Source organism: Psittacula echo, assembly GCF_963264785.1.
Source record: "Psittacula echo genome assembly, chromosome: 21".
Taxonomy (NCBI): Eukaryota; Metazoa; Chordata; class Aves; order Psittaciformes; family Psittacidae; genus Psittacula; species Psittacula echo.
Window position 1 is genome coordinate 4,688,809 of NC_137757.1, and position 16,773 is coordinate 4,705,581.

General features: G+C 45.7%; 1 protein-coding gene across 3 annotated transcripts in view; it reads left to right on the plus strand.

Annotated features, from left to right (window-relative positions):
* LOC308228765 (lethal(3)malignant brain tumor-like protein 3) overlaps window positions 1-15,764 on the plus strand; it is a 44,287-nt gene extending 28,523 nt beyond the window's left edge. For all 3 annotated transcript variants that reach the window (XM_080632325.1, XM_080632326.1, XM_080632327.1), the window contains 8 exons: window positions 1,473-1,587; window positions 1,697-1,796; window positions 2,614-2,793; window positions 4,117-4,248; window positions 4,641-4,702; window positions 7,094-7,260; window positions 11,415-11,477; window positions 14,792-15,764. In XM_080632325.1, coding sequence (XP_080488451.1) covers window positions 1,473-1,587; window positions 1,697-1,796; window positions 2,614-2,793; window positions 4,117-4,248; window positions 4,641-4,702; window positions 7,094-7,260; window positions 11,415-11,477; window positions 14,792-14,920 — 948 coding nt within the window. In that variant the 3' untranslated portion in view covers window positions 14,921-15,764. The remainder of the gene's footprint in view (window positions 1-1,472; window positions 1,588-1,696; window positions 1,797-2,613; window positions 2,794-4,116; window positions 4,249-4,640; window positions 4,703-7,093; window positions 7,261-11,414; window positions 11,478-14,791) is intronic.
* Window positions 15,765-16,773: the final 1,009 nt, after the last annotated feature.

Consider the following 16,773-nt stretch of genomic DNA (forward strand, 5'->3'; position numbering starts at 1 on the left):
AATGTAACTCCCCCGGGTTGAGATAAAAACAGTCCAGTAACTCAGGTATAACACAAATCACTACTGCTGCCACCAATAATAATAATGATAAGAGAAATAACAAGGGAAGAAAATACGATACCGCTCGCCGGAAAAGAGCCCGACCGAAAAGAGGACGTGCCCTTCCGGGTAGCTCCCAGTTACATCCCCGGGCATGACGTGCTGTGGTATGGAATACCTCTTTGGCTAGTTTGGGTCAGGCATCCTGTCCCTGCTTCCTCCCGGCCCCTTCTCCTCCCTGGCAGAGCATGAGACTCGCAAAGTCCTTGGTCAGTCTAAACATCAGTGTTATCAGCTTTTCCCAGGCCAAAAGTCAGAAACACAGTGCTGCAACAGCTACTAAGAAGGAGAAAAACTGACTGCTACTGCTGAACCCAGGACAATCCTCCACTGTGAATTTGCTACTACCTAAATGGATTTGAACTAATTCTTTGCACATAAATATATTGCCAGAAATGCGCATTGTGCTTTGGCTTCTGAGAAATTCAAGGATGAGCCAGCTAAAGTGGAGGCTGCACTGACAGAGGCTCCTCAGCCACAGGTCTCCTTTCTAAAAGATGATTATGTGCTCAGGAGTGGAGTTTGCTCCCCATTAGCCATTTGATTCTCGGTCTCATCACTGTGATTGCAAGCAGAAGTCAAGTTTTACCAGTACAGAGTAGCATGATATTCAGTTCATACACCTTAGAACAGTCTTCCACTGTCTAGAAGGGGTCTGCAAGAAACCTGGACAGTGGCGTTGGACAAGGGCCTGTAGGGACAGGCCAAGGGGAACGGCTTTAACCTGCCAGAGGGGAGACTGAGATGAGCTCTTAGGCAGAAGCTCTTCCCTGTGAGGGTGCTGAGGCGCTGGCCCAGGGTGCCCAGAGAAGCTGTGGCTGCCCCATCCCTGGCAGTGTTCAAGGCCAGGTTGGACACAGGGGCTTGGAGCAAGCTGCTCCAGTGGAAGGTGTCCCTGCCCATGGCAGGAGCTGGAACTGGATGAGCTTTAAGGTCCCTTCCAACACAAACCACTCTGGGATTCTATTACTTCTTCACCCAGCAGAAAATTCTAGCTTGTTCACTGTAAAACCCACCAAACTTTTTGGCTTTTCTGGTGTTTGGGGATTCTTGGAAAACACAACAATTAAATAAAGCAATTGTGTTTGCATAGGTTTAGTCTCTGAGTGTGGAATGTGCTGGAGCACCCCATGGTCTCTGCTTTCTTGCATTCACTGTGATTTGAGTGTGTTCCCAGAGTCTGGTTGTCCTGTAAAACGTACATGCAGGATCAGGAAGAGAACTGGTTACACTGAGCACAAAGAACCATTGTGCTGGACTGAAAGATTGAATGAATCAGCCCTAAGCTGAGCAAGGTGAAACAAAGGGGGAAGTTAAAATAAAAGCTGAGTCATGTCCTTAACCGTGTCTCACTGAGGCTGTGCTTCTTTTAGATACATTTTGATGGCTGGGACCGTCACTACGATTTCTGGGTCGATGCAGACAGCCCTGATGTCCATCCAGTAGGCTGGTGTGCAAAAACTGGACATGCTTTGCAAGTGCCTCTAGGTAAAGTAGATGATCTCATGTTGTTATGTTGACTCTTTTCCTCAGTGCAGTCTGCTCCTCAGATGCAGGAGCAGAGACATCTCTTTGACTGCTTTCTTCTCTTCCCCAGGAGCTGTTGATCGAGTGGGAGTAGTGGGACAAGCGTGTCCTACTCCAGGCTGCCATGGGATCGGCCATGTGAGGGGACCACGCTATGGAACACATTATACGTATGTACTGGAGTTCTTCTTGGAAGGATTCTGCCTGCTGTCCATGCTAACAGTGCAGCAACAAGCACCTGCACTGCACTGAAATTACCTCAGGGTGTTTAGTCTGGAGAGAGTTGTAACTGTAATTGCAGCTCCCTCTTGTGTCTAAAGGTGCTGTTTCACCCTCGATTCTGTTTACACCAGTATAATCATTACAACTGTAATGCAATCGAACATAGATTCACTCCAATTCCGACATTCCAGCATTCCTGAAAGATTTTTTGTATAAACCAATATACCCAAGAACAGCATGCAGGGAGACAAAAAGGGAGAGTGTGGGTTGATTATTAAAGTACAGGAGTGAGGAGAGCTAGCTCATGTTTTGTACTCTGCCTTTTGATCTCTTATGTGCTCTTGGCAAAGGAAGCTTGTTCTTTATTAAACTGTATCAGAGAGCAAGAAAACCATCTCAGATGGGAGGTCTGAAGATCTAGCAGTATATAATGTGGCAAAGGGCTTTGAATTTTTCAGAGTGGAAGTTGCAGGACTCTCTTGTTTCATGAATTACTGTTCAGACAAGCAGGTTACAGAGGAAGAGCTGCTCTTTGCTCTTGTTCTCTGAGATGACTCTTTAATAACGTGACTTTGGTTTCTAATTTTGCCATACAGTGCCCTGCTTTCCTGTGCCTAAACCTGGGTAATAACATCTCCCTGAGTGTACCTGATCTCACTTTTCCTGGGTCTGTTGATGGAGATGTCTGCCTGAGGTGGGAAGACTTAATGACTTAAAAACATGCATCATCATCTCCCTCTCTTCTCTCTCTCTTCTTTAACACAGGTTAGTTGGCTGCCCATATTCTGAGGTGAACCTCAACAGAGAAAACTTGTTGCAGGACCGCCTGAGTGGGGAGAGACCTTCCCCCAGCAGCAGCATGCCAAAAGCCAAGAGGCCGGAGACTCCTGCCCCATTTCTCTCTGGAGCAGGAGAGTCTTCTCAGGAGGACTCTCCACAGTCCCGGTGAGCTGAACCCTTCTCTTGGGCAGGTGCTGGGGAGCAAAACCATTTCACAAGGCTGAAAACCACAGGAATTGGCAGAGAAGCAGCAGAGCATAGAGTTCATCTGTCTGTAATACTGACCCATGCCCCAGACACTCTTAACCCAGAGCAGTGCACTTTCATACCCTCATATGCCTTAATAGGTTTCTTGATTCCTTAATCCTGCTGCTCTGGGCACATTCCAACAAAGGAAATTGCATTCTGTCTCCATAAATTTTTCCTTGCTGTTTCAATTTAAAAGATATTCTTTTTCCTTTGCTTCCTTGTCCTAAAACTGTCAAGCAAGGTTATGTTGCATTATTACACTTTGACTGCAATCCACCCCAGAGCCTGCTGCATTGCACTGCTGTATATGTATACTTGGCAAACAAGTTGAGCTCCTTCAGATACTTTATTTTCTTACATGAGAAGCTTGGAATTGAGTAGCATTGAAGCAAACTGTGTGTTAAGTTCTTGGCCTGCAGTAGGCGGTTAAAATACGTTGTGGATATGAAGGTTTTTATTGTCACCTTCAGTCTGGACAAATCCAATCTCACTAGGTCAAAGTCCAGCACTTCTTTTGGGCTGTGTTGTATAGAAGGGTTTATATACATTAGAAATGTTGTTTTTTGCTTAGATTTACAACATTTTCAAGATCTGTTTGGCCAGAAAAAGGGATCCTTCTGTCCCCACCCTGGCACACCATGGCCAGTTTGCCTCCTCCCATCCCAGGGATGTTCAGGAGTCTCCATTTCACAACTTGAACACCAGAACTCATTTCAGTGGTACTGTTACCCTAAAGCTCTCTTGGGAGCTTTGGGATTCTCCCAGAATAAATGGCATTCTAAAATTATAATATATTCCTATTCTCCTAAGTATTTTATTTCCTGATAGTGGGAGGTCTGAATTCAATATGCAGATAACACCCCACTGCTTGTTCTTAGCTAGTTTCTGCATCAAACTCAAGTCATGGAGACCCTTAAATGTTACCCAGAGGTATCAAGGTTCAAACTCTTAAATCTCTTGATTTCACCAGAGCACACATTTCAGTGGGTTTCTTGTACCTGCTGGGATCAGAGCCTGTCCTCAGGGGCTGATTTGCTTCACATAATCTCTCTCAATCCACGCTGAAGGATAGAAAAAGCCCTTTGTACTGCACTAGTAATGATGGTGGGGAGAGGAAAGCTGCTACCACTAGGTGGTAGCTGCTGCTCTCACTTGCAAGGAGCAGCCAGCTTTGCTCTCCTGCGGGAAGAGGGAACAGGGAATGTCAGCTGAGCTCCTGTCATTTATGTGTCTTGCCAGAAGATCTGCCCAAGACAGTGAAAAGTCGTGTCAAAGCAGTGTTCACAGCCTATCGGAACAGTCTGAAGGCAATCAAGAGAGAGACTGGGGAGAAGAGGATTCCTTTGCAGACATCAAAGCCAAACAGAAAAAGTAAATAAGATTTTTGGTGTATTTTTTTTCATTAGCAGTTGTGTTTCCTGATGCTGCTGCTAGATCGGAAATACAGATGTGAATCATCGAACAGCCCCCATTTGATCAGAGGTTTGCAGAATAGGGATTTAGAATGACACGGTTAATCTCCTTCCTTCCTCCCGTTATTTTGGGCCCTCTTTTTCCTGCAGTTAACTCACATCTGAGTTCTAGCCATGGATTTAATAGCACAGTCCTTAGCTTGGAGACAGGGGTCAGGGACGGAGCAGTGCTATTGCTTATTTTAAGAGGGAAAGGGATTTGGTTCCTGTAAGTCCCATTAGTGTCTGTGCAGAGAAGAAATTAGGTCAATTTGTGTATCTTCTGAAATGTTTTGTAATTGATGCTTTCAGGCTTGGATGCTCACATGCCTATATAAAGTTCCAGCTGGTGAAACAGGAAAGCAATGGGAAAGGTTGGTTCAGTTTTCCTTCTTTTTCTGTGTGTGTGCTTTATGTGCAATATACCAGTCACAAGGAGCACTGAAAACTTGACAGCTCTTTTTGATCCCACAGTCAAAAGAAAGCACATGGTAGAGGTGATGGTAATGGTAATAGCTCCTTTAAAATGAGGAGGAAGGGTAAAATGACCTAGAAGTGAAAGGACTCCATAAGTGAAGCCTCATATTCATTAACTGAGATGACAAGCACGCACCAGCTCCTGTACCACCACATACTCCTCTGCAGAGGCAAGGGGGGTTTTGTTCCCCAAACAGTGACCATTCTGCTGTCAGAGCAGCAGAGGTGGCAAGGGATTGCTGCTGAAAACCTGGCAGATAGTTTAAGTTCCATCAACTTCTTTCTTTAGACTCCCCTGAGTATTCAGAAACACAATCTGAGTCATTTTGGTTGTTACTTTTTTAAGGTTCTCCTGAGGATGGAAAAGAAAATGAGCAATTAAATGGAAAGTGCCTGAGTTTTTTTCCCCTGGTACATGACAGGTTAAGTTTTAAGAGAAGCTTTCTGATATCACTTTAGCAAACCATATGCTTAACTCTCAGATTTACTATAAAAAGCCATTTCAGAGAACTGAGCTGACCAGGCTTTTAGGAGGATTTAACATGGTAATAAGTGTTCAATCCAAAATAGCTAAGCAGGCACAAAGTGGGACAGGTGCCTGGCTGCTTAGTTTTGCTTTTTAAATACTCATTTTTTACCTCGTGCTGCCTCGTGCACTCCGAGCTGGAGAAGTTGGCCAGCTCCGAGCTGCAGTTGCAGCTGGCAGGGAAAGCTCTGCCCTCCGTTCACATTCACCTGAAAGACAAGGATGGAAATCAGTGGAGGGAAATGCTGCAAGAATCCACTGACCTGTAATTTCATGATTACCAAGAGCTTCCATCCTGTAACATTTAACTGTTAGAACACTGCCTCTTTCTCAAAGGGAAAGTAACTTGGTTAGGTCGTGGTTTGGACAGGGACTTACCCTTGAGGATTTGGGCTTAGTGAAGCGGACAGTCTATGACAGAAGCAGTGCCCACCCCACAGGGATATGGCAGGATGTAAAACCTTGGGCATGACATTCCTCTTGGAGCTCTGTCCTGTGTCCTGTCATCACCAGGAGCACCAGCTCCTGAATTAAGTAGTTTTTACTCAGGCTTTATGCTTTTTAAATCCTACCTCTTTGGTCTCATTGTTAGAAATAGAGACGTGTGTTTGGTGCTGTCTCACATCCTTTAAGGAGGTAGTGACAAGGTAAGGCCAAGTGCAAGGTCCTGCATCCAGCTCTGGGGCAACAGCACAAGAGGGACATGGAGCTGTTGGAGCGAGTCCAGAGGAGGCCACGAAGCTGCTGCAAGGGCTGGAGCAGCTCTGCTCTGGAGCCAGGCTGAGAGAGCTGGGCTGGGGCAGCCTGGAGAAGAGAAGGCTCCTGAAGGGGAGACCTCAGAGCAGCTCCAGTGCCTAAAGTGGCTGCAAGAGAAACAAGAGGTCCTTTCCAACCCAAACTAGTCTCTAAGAAATCAGCATCAGCTTTTTCTTTCTGACACTGTTTTCCTCTGTGCTTTACATGAAGCAACTTGCACACCCCACAGATACCTTCCACACCAGCCTACTCCCAACCCTTTGTGCTCACATTGAGCAGACGCAGCCAAGGCCAGCTTTGCTTACAAGGGGATGGGGCCAGGCGCCCTGTGCACTGCTGGGCAGGGCAGGCGGTGAGGGGACAGCACAGGATAACTGCTGTAAACCAGAGGAATGTTTCCCATCTTGTTTCCCTGCTCCGCTTCACTTCCTGTTGTGTAACCAGGCAAGTCCTCCTAGGACCATGACTCTGCACTACTCAGTGATCTCATTAGGGAGGGGTGATTTCTTCTTCTTTCTTGCCTTGATTTTTAAAGCTGACACATGACACAAAGAGGGAGTGGATGGATGGAGGTAACCTGCAGCACCCCTGGCCTGGGAGCCTGCTTGGGGAGGTAGTGAGGCCAGGCCATCAGCTGGCACACGTAGTGCTCTTCCCAGGCTGGCTACAGCTGTAAGCTGGAATGATGCCATTAGTTTCCAGCAGAAGATGCTGTTACCAGAACTCCTCCACCTTGTCAATAAAATGCTGCAAACATCTTCTCCGTTAGCAGCATGACATCACTTTCCAGGGATGAAGCTAATGATAAAGCCTCCAGCCTGGCAATCTCAGCGTGCGTTTGCTTTCTCCTCAGGAGGGTGGGAAGAACGCCCTGGAAGCTCAGTGTGCCATGCAGCAGCCCTGCCTGGCCGTCTGCTCACCCTGCCTTGTGTGACCCTCCCTCCTGCTCTGTTGTAATTGCTCCTGCTTGAAGCCTTACTCTGACTTGTCCTGTTTCCTTTTCCAGACCCTGACCTGGATCTCCAGCAGGCCCTCCATCAGTCCATCTTCATGCCTTCCCTGGCCTCTAACCCGACCCACCGCCTCCATCTCTGCTGGGAGAAGCACTGCAAGCTCCTGCCAGAGGTCTCAGGCCTCACAGCCAAACATGTGGCCAAATGGACTGTGGAAGAGGTGAGTTACCTGATCCCTGTTCTGCTCTCTTGGGGTGCAGGAATGGCAGAGCCCTCCTCTTCTGGAGGGCGAATTGGAAGATCTCTTTATTTTCTTTCCTTTTCTAGGGAATGCTCTTCTGTTTGCTTTGCTGACTCAGCTAGAAGTTATACCCAAGTCCCTTTATAAGAGAGGGAAAGGATCCCTCTTAACACTCTGGTGTCCATGGCTTATTTCCCTGAATAGGATTCCCTCCCTTTCTTTCTTACCCCTTGATCTTTTAGTCCTCAGGCCTGCAACATGACTCTGACAGCAGGCTCCTGTTTCTCTCTGATCTCCCTCCCCCTCTTCCTGTGACTTTGCTGCTGATTCACTTTTACATTGCAGCTCATTCCAAACTGTGCATGCCCACTCCTCCTGATTCCCCTGGAACAAAACTGCCCACAGCCTGCCCTCATTCCTGACAGAGGGAGCTGTGCAGCTGGGGATGTGTCTCTGCAGCCTTAGCTCTTGAGATGTCTCCTGTAATTAAGTGGCATATGAAAAAGCCACTATATTTTGTGTGCTGAGTAGTCAGGTTTTGCCTTGATGCCTTGGGCATAAATAATACTTATATCTCTGCATGGGAAATGGTGACAATTTGGATCCAGGTGCTTAATCACAGCCCATTTAATTCGAGAGGAGTGTGCTGTGATGTTGTGCTTGCAAGGATGGCGGTAATGTGAAAAGCAAGAAAAAGGTGCTGTTTGTCATGCTGCAGGGAGGATCTTCAGCGACTTTAGAAAGTGCATTTTCCCTAAGTGCCTCTTCCATCACAGGAATCCAATCTTGACTTTGCTCTTCATGCTGGAGTCCAGTGGGACTGCAGTATCCCAGGAGATGGGAACCACAGCAGTTGTGAGGGGGATAGAGCAATTAGCATTGCTGCTTTAAAACATGGGCCTTTTCTTCTGGTGGTTTTGTTGTTTGGTGGTTTTGGTATAAAAATGAGTTTGAATTAAATTCATAGCAAGGAGGAGAAAAACTTCCTTGAAAGCTTTGCTGTTCTCATCCTTCTTTTGAGAAAGCTTCCAATGATTTTTCCAAAAGGCCTTTTAGAAAATCAATAAAGGCAGAAAGCAGTTAATCCTCTGACATGGAAATCAGGATCTCTTTCTCTTGGATAAAACATGGAGGCTGGTTCATGGAGGAAACAAGTCAGCACACAAGCCAAATACAATTTGTCCTTTGCCATTGACCTTTAAAACAAGTGCTGGGTAAATTTAACTGGGGTATTAGTTTGATAAGGGATGAATGGAAGCAGGGAGCACAGGGCAGGAATGCAGGGCACTCGGGATCCAGTGATTCAGAACCCAGAATACACTGAGCTGCAGCCTGAACCAAGGGGTGAACTCTGGGCTGTCAGTAGGAGTGTGAATGGCACATGAACCCCCTCAGCTGCAGCACCACAATGAGCTGGCTAAAGTCATTACAGGTTTTGCCTTGGATTTCAGGCAAGTGGGATCTGGTTTTGCAAATCATGTTCATCACATCCCATAGGAATCCCTTTGGCCACTGTACAAGCACTTGCAGGATCAGCATGGGCAGTGGAATGTATCCGCAGGTCTGGCAGATGAAAGCATCAGGACTGTGCTGTAGTGAGTCCAAAGTAGACGTGATCTGTCGACATTTGGGCTCCTAAATTTCCCTTACAGGGCAAACACTTGCCTTTGGGTTGTGCTTTGAACTCTGCTGCACAAAGGAGCCCATTCTGCTGGTCTGAAACAGGAGCAATGGGGGTGTAAAATCCTCCTTTGGTTGCAGACAGAAGAGCTGCTTTTATTTTATAAAACCCACACTAAGGAAAAAAATGTTGCTTTAATTCTCTGTTGGTTGAGAACAGCTGAAATGGCAGAGCAGCAGCAGTATTTAGGGGCCCTCAAGCTAAAACTCTCTTGCTAACACTGAACAGACAACAAGAGTAGTTACTTTAATGCAGCTTGGTTATTTATTGAAAGCTTCCTGTCATGTTCTCAGAGCACAGCTAGTGAAGGATATCAAATCGCAGAAGAACAATTAAGATGTGCTACAGTTGTATTGTTCATTACTTAATCCTGCATCAGATGCTAATACCTTGGAGGCACTGTCCTTGTGCTAATTGCTTGTGGGTTACTAAATCCCAGTTAAACCCAGCTCCTCTCTGTGTAGTCTCATGAGGTGTTGTCAGTTCTGCTACAACTTGGTACTGAAAAGGTGTGTGAGGCTTCCTTCCAGCTGTACCAACAAGGTGTACAAGTACTGTGCTGGTTTCAGTACATCACCTGTATCCAGGATTGCATCAGCACCTTCCATACGGTCGGATGGAGTTTCTAAGGTGTTCTCAGAATTCCATAGAGCTCTTTTTCACCCTCTTTCCCTTTACCAGTGGCAGTCATAGTGTAAGATGCTTCCACCAGATAACTCTGAGCATTGAAGTCGTTTTCAGCAGGAAGGGCAAGCAGGCATTCGCCTCCTCAAAGGAAAAGCCCTGAGCTTCCTGAACCCCATCCCACTGTGCTCCTGACCTGGCCAACACCTCTCAAATACAAGCACAGAGTGGTTTGGATTGGAAAGGACCTTAAAGCTCATTAAGTTGCAGCCCCCTGCCACAGGCAGGGACACCTTCCACTAGAGCAGCTTGCTCCAAGCCCCTGTGTCCAACCTGGCCTTGAGCACTGCCAGGGATGGGGCAGCCACAGCTTCTCTGGGCACCCTGTGCCAGCGCCTCAGCACCCTCACAGGGAAGAGCTTGTGCCTAAGAGCTCATCTCAGTCTCCCCTTGGGCAGGTTAAAGCCATTCCCCTTGGCCTGTCCCTACAGGCCCTTGTCCAAAGCCCTTCTCCAGGTTTCTTGTAGAATAGTACAATGATATTATATAATAATAAGGAATGGGGAGGGGGATTCAAAAAGAAAATAGTATTTTGTTACTTGTTTATAATAGGAGATTTCTGTAATAATCCTCTGTAATAGGAGATTGGACTTCTACAAAGGAAAATGTGGAGCCACTGCCTGATGGGGTTTAGGGGTTCCCTTTAAAATGGAGCTGTCCCTATGAGCAGAAGATGAGGTGAAGCAGGAGAGGGATGCTCTGCTTTCAGATTACATCATGGAAACCACAGCAGTCAGAGCTGTTACCAAAACTGAGCTTCTGCTGGGGCAGAGCAGAGCCCGAGGCCATGCTGACAGCTCCGATCCGCGTGGTCGGAGCCGGGGGAAGGGAATGAATATGGGATCAGCTGGGGATGCAGTGACACGAGTCAAGAGCCTAACAATTCTGAGTTAAAGGGAAGCTCGTATTTTAGAGTGACCCCTCCTAACTGTTTGTTTGTATTCATGGAAGAAATGTCACATCTGCACTAACTCACATGAATATGCCTCATGAAACAGAGCTGTTCCTGCAAGGGAGCATCCAATTAGCGTAAGATGTTTGATCTGATTATGCCTCGATATACAGATCTTCTATGAACCAGTGAGGCTGCAGCTGGAGAAGACAATACACATTAACTCACCCTCTGCTGTGCTCACGGCTGCTCCTCGCACTACTTCTTATATAATGTAATCCAAGGGCTGCTTGCATGTCTCCGGGGAGATTATTCCAAATGTTCAGATTTCCTGCTTAGAAAGGTTCTTCCCTGATGTGAAATGTCAAATGAAACTTGTACCTGTTTAATCCTGTTGGTTCCATGGATCCTGTGCACCCACCATGCATTAAATAAACCCCAAACTCCTTTGTGCGTTGGTAAACCAGCAGCACTCACTCACTTGGTTTCTCTTGTCTCTTAAAGGCATGTTATCATGGGGAGCTGTCTAAATTCATTTTCCTCTTCAATTTTACTTCCCCAGCAGTACCATAGAGAAAGAGAAGTTGTGGATGGGTTTAAAATGGTTTAACCATAGAGAGCTTTTAGTTGATGTTTTATGAGGACCCTTCTGAGCAATGGAGAGAAGTGGTCAAAAGTTATTTTTAATAACCAGAATACACTTTGCAGAGGTGTTGCAGCAACAACCCAGTTATGTTTTTCATCTATACCCTTCATTAATGGTACAGTTTTAAGTGTTAACATTCTTGTATATAGGACTGTCATGCTGAAACAGGAGCTTTTTCTTGATGCTATCCCATTTTAATTGTGTTTCTCTTTTCTCCCATGTAATTCCAGGTTGTCAGCTTTATCCAGCGTCTACCTGGTTGCAAAGAACAAGCATCTGTGTTCAGGGAAGAGGTAAGTCAAATCCTGCACTGTGCCACTGCATGTCCCATGGCAGTGAGGTGGTTTGTACCCCATCACAGACTCATGCACTGACATACTCAGATTCATCATTAAAGAGCTTGTGGCATTTAGGAGGCAGCTTCAGCATGGAGCTGAATTCCAGCCCAGCTAATTGCATTCTGCTGCTTTAAATTTTCCCGTGCAGTTCCAATCACTGAGCTTATGCTGAACATCCTGTCTTGGACTATTGTGTGGTGGGTTTGGCATCGTTATAAAGATGTCCTGTTGGAATGGTGCAGTGGAGATCTCATCTGCTCCCTCTAACAAGCACATACGCCTGCTTCTCTTGGCAAGGCTGGCAGTTGTAGGGTTTCCCAGGAATCTCTGGCTTCCCCAATGGGCTGAGGAGAGAGCAGGAGGGGAACCTTTCCTTGACGAAGCAGTGGCTGGGGTATCAGAGCATCTCCTGCGTGTGGTGTGTCCTGCCACAGCTACCGTGTGCTGGGCTGGATTCTGTTGCTTGGTTGTGGAGAACCACCATGGCTGCAGGGAAGCCTCAGCAGGCACAGGATATGGCTGTCCTGGTTTTCAGCTCATTTCTTCAGATGGATCATAGACACTTGGGCTCTGTGAATGCTTCAGCTTCCACTCACATTGCAGGTGTGACTTGGAGGATCTTTATGAGCCCTTGATTAATTGGCACAGATGTTCCTTCTCTTCTGTCATCACTCTACTGCTCTGATTGCAAGAGCTTGAGGGCAGGGGCTGCCCCTTCTGTGTTCTGTGTAGTGCTGAGCACACCCTCTGCGCTGAGGAAAAGCACTGTACATTGTAGTGGCTGGAAAGGGCAGGTTTTTAACAGATGACTGCTCCCCAGAGCTGGCTTCCTCTGCGGGTGAGTCAGGCCGTGGTGCATCTTACGGGGTTTAAGTATCTGTAGTTTGTTTTGCCTTGTTTTAAAAACATGCACACTCACCAAATAGAAAACAAAAGAAACAGAGACTGCCAAAAAGCACCATTCACAATGTAACAATATTCTTTAATGCTTTGGAATAAACAGTATTCTGGAATACTCTCTACTTGACTACAGTGGGAATAATGAATTTTATTCAAATGAGCCAAGCTTTCAGTGTAGCTGAGTGTAAAAGGTGCCTCCTGATTTCTAGTGAAGCTGTATTCAGAGGTGAGATGGAGCTGACAAATCTGCTCATGAATCCAGCCACTCACAACCTATTTCATCTGGCCATAATTTAAACAGGTCCTGAACACCGTGACCGCTTTCTGGTTCAGAGAGCAGCGCAGCCACATCTATTTTAATACCTTCCTCTCTTCAGCCTCAAAGTATGATTCCCATTGCCAGCTGAGAGGGGCTTGGGTTGATTTCAAGTTTATGCTCAACCCAAATGGTCAGTTTGAAATGAAAACGCTTTGAGCAGCTTGGCTTTGGCGGTAGCATAGGTGTGAGTGAGGCGTCTGCTGAACTCCACCTCCAGTGCCCATTAGCTGTAATCAGGCCTCTGAGTGCTCCTGGTTAGGATAAATAAATCCCTTGCAGCCTTCTCTTGGCAGGGGGAGAGAGGGATAAGTTGCTGCTTACATTAGGAACAAAGAGAACAAATTGTGCACAGAATTTTCAACCCCATCCAAATAAGCTGTAACAAAGAAAGGAATCATAAAGCACAGGCACTGATCCTGCGCTTGTTTCTAGGACCAGTTCAGGAAAGGTCTGTTTAAAAGAAGCATATTTGAGGCAACGCAGTGGAAATGAAGCATAGTAATAATATTGGGCTCAAAAGCATTTTGAAATGTGGGATTGTTTTCCAGCAGTTTTCTGCTACTTTTGACTCTATTATTCAATTTAAGCAACAATCCATTTGTTTCAAGCTATTTTAACATGTTATTGCATTCGTGGAGACTCCAGGCAGCTTGCAAATATGATTTGAGGATGGTGTATAACCATCTGTGGACTGGGAGCGCTGCTGTTGTTCTAGTGTATGTACTGGGGGGTCAAGTGACTTGCTAACAGTCTCATGTGGTTAGAGAAGGGGAAACCAAAGCTCCTGGCTCCCAGCTCCTTGCTTTCATTATACATTGGTCCAAGTTTATTCAATGTATCCTCTTCCCCCAGTCATTGACGTCCAAAAAAGTCCGAGCTGGAAGACTCTAGAAATAGAAGGATTGTTATTGTGGATGAGCTGAGTGTCTGGTGTGATCTGCTGCACTGGTGAACATCAAGCAAGAGGATGAGACACTGTCAGTCTCTGTAAATGGACCTTAATGGAATAACTCAGGGAGGGACATCTTGTTTGTCCATGTCCATTAATCTTTGGCTTCTTCCCTGCAGCATTTGGGGTTTATATTAATTATATCTGGGTTGTCCCTGTGGATGTTGTAGTAAAGCCAAGTAAATTTTAACCTCAGATGTTATGATTTCACTCACTGCTGCATAGAGTATCCTGTGTTTTCACAAGGTAGTATGTTTTTCTCTTGCTTACTTTGAATCTACTCAAGTGCTTCCTTGCTGATGGATTAGGAGGGTGTGTATGTAAGTCCAGACAATGACATATCTTTACTATGCCTTGTTTTATACAGCACACGATCTCTTTTTACCTCGTGGTAAGCAGGCCCATTTAATATCACAAGTTCACAATAGCTTTATGTTTCTCCTTTAAACAAAGCCTTGTCTGTGGGCATGGTACATCCTGCTTGTGAGAGATGTTCACATCTCAGGAATGTTGCTTATCTTTAAGGTTTTTAGCAGAGCTGACCAAAGAAGAAAGGGTGTTTGGCTTTAGATTTTACCCTGAACAGCTTAAGAGAGGGATTGAAGAGTCTCTGCAAGGACAGTATGTAATGAATGTACTAGGTAATGGTGATGTTACATTCCTAATCATTGTAGATCAGTGTAACATATTAATTCTTGGATAGCTGCCTCCTGAAAACGCACGATCTGGATTTCCTGATCTCATTTCTGGCTGCAGATTGTGACTAGGCTGTAGGATTTTTGACAGTTGTTGGCTTTTCAGAGCAATTATAGTGAATAGAAAGTCTACAGAACAAGCATCTTCCTGATGGTCTCTCCAGAAGCCTTGCCTGCAGTTGGGCTTCTCTGTTTCTAGAAGGAGAGCTGGTAGGTGAGGTCTGAGACCCTTGGAAAAGGCAGCAAGGGGGTAAGTGCTGGAAGTACAAGGTTTCAGTGTTCAAACCAGTGTTTATGCTTTCATTCCATAGTTCAGAGCACGTTGTTTAATTGAACAACCAGAAATGAGAATCCTGCCTATCTCTTGATGCTAATCTTCATCTTCTCCTGTGTTTCCATCCTCTAGCAGATAGATGGTGAGGCCTTCCTGCTCCTGAACCAGAGCGACATAGTTAAAATACTCAGTATCAAGCTGGGTCCTGCCCTGAAGATTTACAACTCCATTCTCATGTTCAAGTCTGCAGAAGACATCTGAGAAGAGCCCTTTGGCAGAGCCCACGAGGAACTGACAGGGAACAGATCTTCAGCTGAGAGCATTACAGCGTGCAGATTGGGACTCGGACCTATTTTAAGTAGAACTTATTAAAAGTATTTTTCAAGACATCAAACTCCTGCCATAGTCTGGAATATGGGGCAGCTTCACTTCCAAGAAGAGGATATTATTATATTTTGTAATTGAGTTTGGGTTTGCTATATCAATCTCTTTTTGAGATCTAGAAGAAACCTCCGGTTCTAAGGGGAATCCAGGGGAACACTGGTGGAGCTGCAATAGCAAGAAACCTGTGAGTAAAATGGCTGCTGTGTTCAATGAGAGTGCCTGAAAGACTGAGTTATCACCAGCATGTTTAATATATATGTAAAAACTCTGGGAAAAGAGAATAAGAAAGTAGGAAAGAGAAAAGAGTGTCAGAAAATAGGGAAAAGATGCACTTCAGAGCAACTCAGCTGTATCCTTCAATGCTGTGACTTAAGAGATGCCCTTTTCAGGACTCATTTTTATCTTGTAGTTTCTCGTACTGATCCTGACTGTACCCTTGCTGCTGGGCTGCTTCCACCACAGAAAGGTAGCATGGGCAAAGGGTTTCATCGGTGATGGCTTGCATCGTTTCTGGTAACAAGCAAAATGTTCTTCCTCATGCCACCACAGAGTGGGAAGCAAGCCCTGCGGAGATAGGCTTTGGGTAGGCAGAGATCTCTCATAAAGGTATCTCCCACAGGGCACAAAGATGAATAGTTTAGCTCTAATTTTTCCATCAGTGCTTTTGTGCAACTGCTGCCTGGACCAGGAGGATCTTACAGCAGAATGGCACGATCAGGGGCACTGGGGAATTTGATGGGTTCATTCTTGGCCTCTCCAGTGTCAGACAAATGGTAGGAACGAGTTGGAAACCCAGCAGTGGCCACTCTGTGTGTGCAGATGCAAACAGATTTCCTAGAAACAATTTGCTTGTTATTTGAACAATCAAAACTCATGAACACTTTGCTTCAGCCTTTTCAGCTCCGGGTGGACTTGGGTCTGTCCTACCAAAGGGTCACTGTGCTGTAGCAGCAGGGTATGTCTCTGCTAAGGCAGGCAGAGCACACAGAGTTTAACTGGAGGGGAACTGGTATTCAAACAGACAGCAAAATGAGATAGATACCTGTTCTGGAGGTCAGTTAGAGCTATCCTGGCTTGGGAAGTCTTTTCCTCCCTTTCATTCAGAGCTGCCAGGCTGAATCCTGTCTGTGTGAACCATTCAAAGGGCTGTGTGTTCACAGCTGTGTGTTGTGCCATCAGCTCTGCTCATGGATTTCCATGGGTTTCTCAGGCACTTCCTGATAAGATGTGATCCATCTGTAGGCACCTCACACTCCCTCCTTGGCATCTTTGTCACCAGTGTTGTTGCTGCAGCTTCTCTGAGAGCAGAATGAACACACTGTGACTGTGTGATGACACAAGGAACACACTTGATCTTCCTTCCCTCATCACTCCATGTCCTTTGTCCAACCTTCCAGCTGCTGGGAAGGTCCTTGTGACTTGCCTAAAGTGATAAGTTCCTTAAAGCTGTAAACAGAGCAGAATCCACACCACTGAAGCCATACAGTCCTGGATTAATATATACAGCAGTTTGTCTTCTTGCGTTTTATTTTTGTAGAAGATGTGAAGGAGTTTAAGCCTTCCACAGGGAAGACGTAGGGCTGGTGGGATATTTAACAGCTGAAACATTAACTATCAGCCAGGCAACGGCAGGAGAGTGATTTAATGCAGTGTTAAGCACTAGGCAAGGTACGAGTTTAATTTATTAAACCATATTTTTACTCTGATAACCATTATATTCACCAAAGAGT